The 10,646-nt window shown below is 40.6% G+C and overlaps 1 protein-coding gene across 2 annotated transcripts; it reads right to left on the reverse strand.

Annotated features, from left to right (window-relative positions):
- Positions 1-2,954: 2,954 nt before the first annotated feature.
- Positions 2,955-8,201, reverse strand: LOC9268578 (lecithin-cholesterol acyltransferase-like 1). Of its 2 annotated transcripts, XM_066307883.1 has the most exons (4): positions 8,007-8,201; positions 6,981-7,040; positions 4,330-6,887; positions 2,955-4,029 (listed from the first exon to the last, which is right to left on the reverse strand). In XM_066307883.1, exon 4 carries the CDS (start codon positions 3,987-3,989, stop codon positions 3,135-3,137), a length of 855 nt encoding a protein of 284 aa, XP_066163980.1. In that variant the 5' UTR covers positions 3,990-4,029; positions 4,330-6,887; positions 6,981-7,040; positions 8,007-8,201; the 3' UTR covers positions 2,955-3,134. The 2 variants fall into 2 exon arrangements, with proteins under 2 accessions (XP_066163980.1, XP_066163981.1); XM_066307884.1 differs by lacking the exons at positions 6,981-7,040; positions 8,007-8,201 and having other exon boundaries at positions 4,357-4,792.
- Between the last annotated feature and the right edge of the window lie 2,445 nt (positions 8,202-10,646).

Here is a 10,646-nt window from a genome sequence, read left to right on the forward strand (position 1 = left end):
TTCACAAAACTAAACTGTTACTACTCTCTCTCCTCTCTCTCTCTCCACCTCATGCATGCATGCATGCATGCATTTTAGCTAGTTTCAAAACGATTTTTCTCTTAAACTAATTATCCAATCTATCCGATCACACCGTTGTATTCTTTGTAATTAAATTTTTACAACAAGATATCACATGATTATATTTTGATGAAAGAAAAACATATGTTTCAATCCATTAACATTAGTTGTTTCATATGTGATAGTGATATGTCTCAACGTGTATTTTCACCATGTTTCATAAACTTTTTAAATGTTTCAGTTGATGATTTTTTGTTTCAACCTATATAACTTGATGTTTCACTCGTTAGTTAACTGGAACATTTGACTGACTGATTTCTTTTTTGCATGCTGTATACATAGGTGGTGTGATGACGCGTAAACAGTCGGGTGTCCGATATTTGGTGGAATATCGGACGTCCGACGCGGAGTCGTCTCCCAACATTACCTATGCATCCTTTACAATATATTTTTCAGTTACATATTAAATTAATGAATTTTCTTATACACGGTATATTACAGGATAACGTGATGGCTATATTCGCAGGAATACACGACCTCGTATACTAGTATTAATGGAAAATCTCTAAGCCGTATGGTCATGGAACTAGATTGATAACAGTAACATGTATACAAAGTACAACAGTATCTATAAATAAAAAAAATAAAGAAGTTGTATATTAAATCCATTAGAACTTCTAATATCTATGGCATATATATACATATGAAAATAGGAGCTAATAAGTTGTTGTTTAACAAATCCCATTTAACTAGCCCGTGCAATATTACATCAGTACTCCCGTAGTTCCTTAGAATGCGACGGTGGATCTGTAGTACACTCTCTACAGATATAAGCACTTTTAAAGTTATACTACAATCAAACATTTTTAGTTTTGGGGAAAAAATAGTTGATGATGTAAGAACGATTCGTGTTACTGTATTTATTGTGAAACTAAATATCGCAGTTTATAAATGTCTTTTAAAATAGTTTAAATTTATATATTTACTGGCCAAAGTAAGATATTACAAATTGTGTTGATGTTCAGTATTTATATAAATATCGCAGTTTATATGAGCTCTCTCTCTCGGATGGTGCTCGTGCACAGCACGTGCGGGAAGGGAGAGAGGAAGCGGGCTGAGAGGGAAATGGGCCAAGGGGAGAAGAAATCGGCCCACGAACCCGAGGGAGGCAAAATAGACTTTTGCGGGAGGATCTGATTTGGAAGATGATTTGAATTGGAAACCGAATTCGACGATAGATTGGGAAATGAAGATCGGGAAAGGCACGGATACTTGACAACAATCAAAGAAACATATTTCGCAATTAGGTTTTTTAAGATTTAATTTTCCCACTAGGCGCCACGATGGAACGGGCGCTACAATATTGGAATCTAATTTGATGCACAAATTTGCACATATTATAGGAATTCTAGTGAAGGATGTTTGCTTGAGTTTTGGTATATTTCATATGAGGTTTGAGTCTTGAATTAAATTTAGATGTTCTTTGGATTAATTTGGTTCATTTTCAAAGGGGAGGGATTAATGAGATTTTGTGGTTTTTGAAATGTATTTGAGTAGATTTAAGAAAAGGTGACAGATGAGAGGGAAATAGAAGAATTTCAAGGAACTTTTGGAATGGTTCGCTATTTAGAATTATTTGAATAAATTTGGAAAAAGACATGAAATGGAGAGATATTAGAATTTAATTTATTATTGGAAAATCTTGACAACCTACATGGTTGCAAAGGAGATTTCCTGATTTCAGTGAATTTTGATATATCGGAAATTTGAAAGAATTTGTGGAGAAGGGTTTAAGATAGGATTTGAATTTGACATCGAGATTTTATTTTAGGGAGGACTTTAGAGTGAGATTTTCGGGCTACAACGATTGTTTTGATTTGAGCTCTTGAAACTAGTGTTGATGTTTGATGTCGCGATTCTGGTATTTGCATAGTATGGAGATCGTTGGTATTAGGATATATGCGAGATTGTAGTAAAAGAGATAGGATGAGGATTTTTATACAGGTTCGGGCCCCTGAATTGTCAGGTAATAACCCTACTCCTGTTGGCCGAAGTCGGTCGTTGCTCTTATTCACTATAATCACACCAGTACAATATTTGGGGTAGCCTATCTAACTGTTGTCGACTTGGCGGTCTGAAGTGCTGACTCGTAGTCGACAACAGGGTAGTCTTCCTCCTCGAATCCGCATCCGGTGAGATCAGAGATAGCGCTAGATCCCTCCTGACAGTAGTCGTAGGAACCGTATGGGGACTAAATAGGCTTATCTCCGATGTCGATATCCGGCGGCTTGTCTTGGCGTATGTTGCTCTTGTGTCTTGATCTATTGTTCCGTGTCCCCTCTCCTCCTAGGAGGCCTTGTATTTATACCTATAGGTGTCCCCTTGTCCAAGTAGAGCTAGGGAAACCAATATAGATACAATCCGAGTAGTCCTTGTCGTTTCCATGTAGAACTTTATTCATCCTTCCTTATGCGGAACTACTCCTATATCCGAAGGTTGTTTCCGTATAAGACATGGTATGTGGTGGGTCCTGTCGAGATTTAGTCAACTACTGTTAGGTATGTGGTATCTATAACCCTGAGAACCAGATACTTAATACACACAAAGGAATACAGTTTTGAACATAGGATTTCCTCAAAACAGTTCTCATCGGTTATATGGAATTCGGGGTGTTACAGTTGGTAAGAAGATTCGGCACACATAGTCACTGATGTATACATACCGGTGGATAACACTCTGAGGGATTATCGCTTCCCGTTGTTGTTACACGCCAGCACGGATGGCTTATTTTTGGCGGTTTTAGTTTTATTGGCACAAATGAGTTGACAGGGATGATTGTTTTGTCGTAGTGGTACCCAAGGATATTTGCATATAAATGGGCAAGAAATATTTAATACAATGGGAAATATGCAACATTTTTCATGTGTCAAATGGTATGGATGATACATATATCAATCTTTCTTCCCTATACATACCCCGATTCACAAAAGAATACTAGAGAATCCCAATTTAGGGAACCACCGGTGTACATACTTGTAAATCAATTCAAACAGAAGTTTTATAAGCACAATAGCCTACGAAGAATCCCGATTCGCTTCAAGAATCTCTTGCATGACCCTCTTTAGCGCCCATTCATCCGTAAGAATCCCCCTATGGGAAGCGTTTTCGACCTTGATCGACTTGAATTGCCCCCTCTGTCCTGGCTGCCGACGCATCTCCTCGTTGAACGCTAACATGCTAATCAGATTAACAGCCCCATCTCGATCACCATACACCAATTGTGCCGGTTCATCGAAGTTGCCATCCCAGTACACCAATTGCCGTGGCGTTCTATTTCCCACTCCATTGATGCACGTCAACGGCACCATGGGCGCCTCGAAGTAGCTCATCCTCGCAACCATTCGTCTCCTAAAAGGCTCGATGCCGTCGCCAAAACCAACGGCGGCAAGGAGATCTTCCAGATCGTACGCAGAGTAGTTTCTCTGGTTTGTGATCACGATCGGCTCGTGCCCAAAGACCCCGGGAGATGGAAAGTTGGCAATGCTAGCCTCAAAGCTCCTCCACATTGGTCGCAGGGACAAGTCCGTAGCATCTGGGACGCAGAGAATATCGTTTGGCCCGGAGGCAAGGTTCTTCACGGGGCCCATGAACCCCGGAGCGAGCGTAGGCGCAACCAGGAAGAGGTGCTCGATGTACCTGTTTCGCCACGCCAATGGAGTGCTCCTGACGAACTCTAGAACGACCATCCCTCCAAGGCTGTGCCCGAGGATGATGGCCTTCTTGCGATGCTTCCTACTTGCAGCCTCCACAAGCTCCATGAACTCCTTGAAGTGTCGCGAGTAAACCTGGGATGCCTGGCCAGGGATTGGAGCAGCGTAACGGAAATCGTAGGGAACTCCGTGCATGTTGTCTCCATCATGGTATCCCATCTCTTCCAGCTATTCTATAAGCTTTGCAAGGCACCTTTCTCTACAAATCAGGCACACAGAAGAAAAACAGTAGATCAGCGTAGGCAACATTATAACTATTCTAAGTAATAATTACTACAGATTACTACAGTACTACATCATCAGCAGATTGATGTGATTGAATATTTATAAAAAAATCTATCAAACACCAAATTAGTTTCATTAAAACTAATATTCAGAATAATTTAATAATATGCTTGTTTTGTGTTAGAAATGCAGCTATAATTTCTATAAGTTTGATCAAAATTAATTTAAATCAAATAAGAAAATGTTAAAACAACATATAATATGAATATATTACGGGTGTAAAGTGTTCTTCGAGTGGAACCCTCTCGCAATGCCGAAGTTGGCCACGCGGGTCTCAACGCCGGGGAGGTTCCGATAGTCGTTGCTGACGGGATCGTAGACGAGGCTCATCTGCTCCTTGAAGCAGTCGCCGTAGTGGTACGTCGAAAGGTCCGAGCTGTTGTCCCACAGCCCGAACCAACCCTTCCCCTTCAACGCGCCGCAGCTCGGCTGCACCGACGGCCGGTACGCCTCGGTGAGCCGTGCCTCCAGGTTGCTGCAGCCAACCCCAGGTACAACGAAGATCAGGTGGAGATCGCCGGCTCCGACGCCGGCATCGTTTGGCCGGTGGTGGCTTGGCCAGAGGTGCTCCCGAAGAGGGAGAGGGAGCAGCAGCCGCAGGAGTGGAATGGATGCCATGGGGGTGTGGGTGGAGAGTGTCTCTCTAGGTTTGATGGCTTGAATTAATGCAGTGCTTATGGAGGGAGTTTAGCAAAATATAACGTATAGCGTGACATATATAGTCATTAATCCCTCTAATGAAAATTATTTGATGTTTAAAATAAGATCAGATCAATATCTTTAAATTCCATCATCAACAACATCTCGAATGGTTAAAAATGCCTTACGTATAATCTACACTTGCGTCAATACAATATTTAAAATGCCTTAAAATTCACATACATAATATCATGAACCTATTAGAGTAACATATTCTAGTAGAAAATGATGATCAATATTTTAGAAGTTTAACCCTGTAAACGTCTAATATTTACGATTGTAGGGAATACGTTATTGTGGCTAACAGCTATAGATGGAAAATGGTCAAATGAGCCGTTCGGCCCGAGCACGCGATCGGGCTCGGGTCTGAGATCAGTTGGAATGGCACGACGCGACCTACACTCTGGGTCGAAATTAAGATCAATTTTCACGGTATGAATCTTTCCGACATGGCAATTAATGGGAGATATATATGTGGTTAGGACTTTGATCGACTATTGAAAAAATATCTATACACTTTGTATAATTTTTATCTCTGATCGACTATTGAAAAAAAAACTATATATAAACCATTTGATGATGTATTTTATAACAATTTAAATCACATATGAATTGATCGTTTAAAAGGAAAAGAAACAAGGTAATACAAATTAATCATAAAAACAAAACTAAGGTGATATGATTTTATAACAAAAGAAAAAGGGGGAGATAATTTAGACCTAAATCAACCATCCAAGGGATAAAAACAATTAAGGTGATTAGACTTAATTTAGAGAAAAAAGAAATAGCATTAACTATGCTTAGTAGGGATCGATATATAGGATATCACTCCTTCTCGAAGCACCAGAAATTTTTTTGATAACGGGCTCTGAGGAGTGCCTAGACGCTTGAAAAAGGTTTTATTCAGGGTTAGTGTACTTTGTTTGTCAATTTTGACATTACTGAAATGATAAGGTTTTCAATAAAAAAAAGTTGTTTAATCTCACATAGGTTATCTTCATATCTTTCATCTAGCTTCAATATTGATGTATGATGTTATGGTAGAAGGAGCATGATATTACGCACAATAGTGTTACCTTTCTTAGAGTTGGTAGTCAAGGATCTTTTTATTCTACTATATGAGTGGCGTAATTTGTTAGATTCTATACGGGTTTTTTTAAGTTTATCTGTCAATTTTGTTTGCTACGGTAGTTAGGCCTTTCAACTACTGTCTTTTTAGGTAAAAAACTTTTAGGCCTAGTTTAGTTCCCGTGTATAGTATTAAACATAGACAAAAAAAACTAATTGTACAGTTTGCGTGTAAATTGCGAGACAAACTTTTTAAACCTAATTAGTTTATGATTTGACAATATGGTGCTACAGTAAACTATCTGCTACCTCTACTGCTACTACTATACTACTACTAGTAGTACTACTACACTGTTGCTACTACTGTTACACTGTTGTATACAAACTTTGTGTACGTGTATACAAACTTTGTATATATAAATACATAGATATTTAAAAAACCGAAAGCCAAGAAAAAACAAAAAACATATACAAAGTTTGTATACGCGTATATAAACTTTGTATACATACGTAAAAAAATCTAAAAAAAAATACACGTATATAAAGTTTGCATACGCATGTATTAAAACCTGGAAAAGATAAAAAAGAAAAAAAAGGAAAAAAGAAACCGAAAATACGGAAGACAACAGAAAAAACGAAAAAAAAGGAAACCGTACACGCGCTCCGTCCGCAGAAGAAAACAGAAAAAAAAAAAGGAAAACTGTACGTACACGCGCGATCCGCCGCTCCTCTCCGTGCGCGACACGTGTCCAGTCACGTGCGGAAGGGCGCGCGCGATTGGTCGCTAATTAGTGTTTTCGCTAAAAGTTACCCCAATATCTCTCAAGTGCAAAGAGAATCATGAGATAATCTTAGGACGAATCACGTCACTGAGACTTCTGAGTAAATAATAGCCGTCAGATAGAGCAACGGTAAAAAAAAAAAACCAACCGTTGGATATAGAATCGATCCTGGTCACAGAAGTAAAAAAGTTCTGAACGTGGCCTGGCTTCCAAACAAATTATCCTGAACAAACACGAGGGGAACGAAGTTCTGAACATGGCCTGGCTTCCAAACAAAGCAGATCACTCAAAAAAAAAAAAACAAAGCATCCTAAACCTGAACAAACACGAGGGGAACGGAGGCATCTGGATCCGTTTTGCTGTGGCCTGTGGGAGACTGTCACGAATAAAAAAAAGGAAGGGCTGTCAGAAAAAAAAAAGCGGCATGTATAAAGTACAACGAATCTTTATAGTACAACAAATTTTTGTAACTAATCAAATTATTATCTACCTTACCATGTATGCTGGAGATATTAAAATCATAATTTCAAAAACAAAATTAAGTTATGTTTCGCTTGTTATCATATAATTACCCCATGCATATATAATATATGCTGATTAAGTTTATCATGGGAAAATAAAGTTTACGAAAACATCTACAAATCTACCGTAATCCTGTTGAATTAATTGTTTTCATTAAAATATTCTTCCTTACAAACAAGAATATTTATTTATGTTCCAAATTTAAGAAAATCACATCCGATAGATATACTCGTGCGTGCGGAATAATTGGCATCAAAGTTCTCATTTAAATTTATAACTTTAAGTCAAGGTAACACTAAGGCATAACATAATTATATATTTTATAGAAAAGTAGAAAACATCCGTTTAGTCACTACTACAAAATGCTTTTTACTGGCGGCCATTTTATATTTTTGGTAAGGCCAACCCATCCGCAAGTAATCAAAGGCCTGTGAAAATAGAGTATTTTCACAAGCGAAAATTAGCCGCTTATGAAAATATAATTTCACTGGCGGGAATGTAAGAAGAGCCGCTTGTGAAAATGTAATTTTGATGGCGGGTACGTAAAGAGAACCGCAAGTGAAAATCCCCCACCAGATCTAAAATCCCCCACAGGTCCAAAATCCCCTACCCCAAATCCAAAATTCTCTACCACCCTAATTCATTCACAAATCCCAAATTCACCACAAATCTCATAATCCATTCAAGAAATTCATCCACAAACATTGTAATCCATCACAAGCCATTAATTAAACTCATATCCATTCACAAATCACAGAGAATATGAAAAAAAAAATCCATCGCCAGGAGGTAGGGAGGACAGGAGCAGAGCTAGATCCACCTCGTCTCCTCACAGTGGCCGCCGACCTAGCTTCGCCGTCGACCTGCTGCCTCGCCCGAGTTCAGCCGCCAGTCAGCCGCCAGGAGCCTCGCCACCCACTCGCTGTCATTGTCCAAGATGCCTCCTGCCGCCAGAACCGTCGGCCGCGCCCCTCCGGAGGACGGATCCATAACCCACGGCACGGCTCGTGCCCCTCTGCAGCGCTCGAGAGAAGATGGGAGGAATGGATGAGTGGGTGGTGAGGAGTGAAGGGATAAGGATAAGGGTGGAGAGGATTTTTTTTTATAGCGCGAAGTAATTTTTTTCCGGGCAGCTGTATAGGTAGTGAAAAGTTATTTTTAGAAGCGGTCGAGTAAGTGGACCGCATGTAAAATAGACGAGCCAGTGAAGATCTGCCATCTTCGTTGACGGTGTATTAATTACGCCGCCAGCGAAAACCGCAACATCTTCACAACATAGATTATTCTTTTAATATTCTTTATTATATTCTGAATTTCAATTATTTTTAAATTGTATTTCTATTTTTAGCCTACACAATAAACGTGGTGCCTCTAAGACTGTTTTAATATTATAATAGATTGGTGGTCGAAATTTCAAAAGATTAATTAATCAAAGTCTCATTCTTAGACGTAATATTCAGAAGTTAGGACTAGCCTATCTTTTTTTTTCTTTGCACGGAATTATGGTTGGTGGAGCATGAGCGATCTGCATCTCTGTTACGAGAAAATGATGTTACAAGTACAAGAGTACAACAAGTGTGGCGGTATCCATCCTCCACTAATGATTACCGCGCACAGTGAAACACAACGTACTTGAATATCTACTAATAGATATGGAACAAATCTCCTTCAAATCCCTCCTTTACGGGAAAACAAGACCTAATAAGAGATAAAAATACATCTCCACTGCTCTTATCGGACTCATGCCACCGGAATGGTGACATAACTTTTTTATAAAAAAAATATCAATAGATATCATATGGGATATATCACTCCACAAATTTAATACATATATAAATTTAAAAAATAATAAAATTGTGAAAATAAATATTTTTAAGGGACGAAACACTTTTTCCAACTATGGTGTTCACTATACTAAACTTAGGTAGCCTGTCACTTTACTTAGGTAGTCTGTCACTTTATATGAGTGGTTTACAACTGGACACGTACTATGCTGCCCACGCACACAACGAGCCAACGACGATGGCGTAGAACTGTAGATGTTGGAGGATTAATTGCTTGGATTCCTAAGATGCACAACAGTACGAAGTAGTTGCTTGATACGGGCACCATGAAACATCAAGATCATCCCGTCACTACCAGACTTGAGAGCTACCCTGTGGGCCGCTAGATTTCCTGTAGGTTCCGCGGCCAACTCACAGGAATATTAATTTTCTTGACGGGGTTACTTATACCCACAGAAAAATTGTGTTATTTTTATAGGTTTTCACACAGACCCACAGAAAAAAAGCGCTGACAAGTGGGCCTCAAGAACCATCAAATAAAACTCAGGCAGCCAAGTCCCAAAACCTAATTCCCCACCCCTCTTCCCAAACCCTCGAGCCGCCGCCGCCCCTCTATTCTCTCTAGATCCGCATGGCGAGCGCCTGTGCGATACCTTCGACGAACGGCGGGTCGGCTACCGAGCCTCCGCCCAGCGCCATCGGCAAGATGCAGCCGACCATCACCACCATCTCTTGCCGGTGACGAGTTTCCACCATCCCCTCCACTGCCGGTGCTAGCCACCCCAAGGCCCAAGCTCAGAACCTCTTGATCTGGATGACCTAACCCTGGGAACCACGGATCCAGCCGTACCGAGTGTGGGTGCTCCAGATCTCGCGGTTCTCGGCTCCGGCAGCGCCGGCAGGAGAATGGGCGCTGCCCTCCTTCCCCTCCTCTTCAGTAAGTAAAAGCATCCAAAAATATGTGTGTTTCAATGGTGAGGAAACGGTTTGGAGCACCTCTGTCCATGCTAGCATGTGTTTCCGCTGCTAATCCCAACCACCGATTTGTTCAGATAGCCGCCGCCGGAGATATCTGGGAGTTCAATTTAATCTGCTCCAAAGTTGCAGCCAACCGTTCTCCTTCAGGATGAAAAAGGGTAAGTCATACTAGTTTACACTTGTGGATTATTTTGGCTTTCATCTGTATTACGTGACTTGTTATAAAAGTTAGTCGATATAGCGGAAAGACGACTAACTTTCCTGATCGCTTCAGTCATCGATCACCCAAGACATGCCAGATGACGACACAGGAACGCACGATATTTGTTAACGAGGTTCAGCTGAAGCCTACATCCCCGGGGCTCTGATTATGGGCGCTCCTCCCCAACCAATATAGCTCCTAGCCACTACGAGTCCATGGCCACGCCGCCATCATCTCCCTGCGTGTCTACGCTACATTGTAGTCGCCATGGTTACATTGTGGTGCCCCCCTCTCTATTTAAGAGAGATGCCAGGTTACAGAGTCCGACTCTAACTCCACCCCCTAACACCTATTACAACTCCAAGTCCAACTGTAACCAAATAGGACTAGTATATTTGACACCTATTCTAACAAACTCCACCTTGGCGAATATACGCCACCTAGAAGTAGTAGAATCACCATGCCGATCCACCGGTCCTCCAGACTTGGGTTGTCT

This window comes from Oryza sativa, chromosome 2 (genome assembly GCF_034140825.1).
Source record: "Oryza sativa Japonica Group chromosome 2, ASM3414082v1".
NCBI classification, from domain to species: Eukaryota; Viridiplantae; Streptophyta; class Magnoliopsida; order Poales; family Poaceae; genus Oryza; species Oryza sativa.

Excerpts from the sequence above, each read along its gene's own strand:
- LOC9268578 (XM_066307883.1), bottom strand. The coding sequence starts at position 3,989 with ATGGGATACCATGATGGAGACAACATGCACGGAGTTCCCTACGATTTC.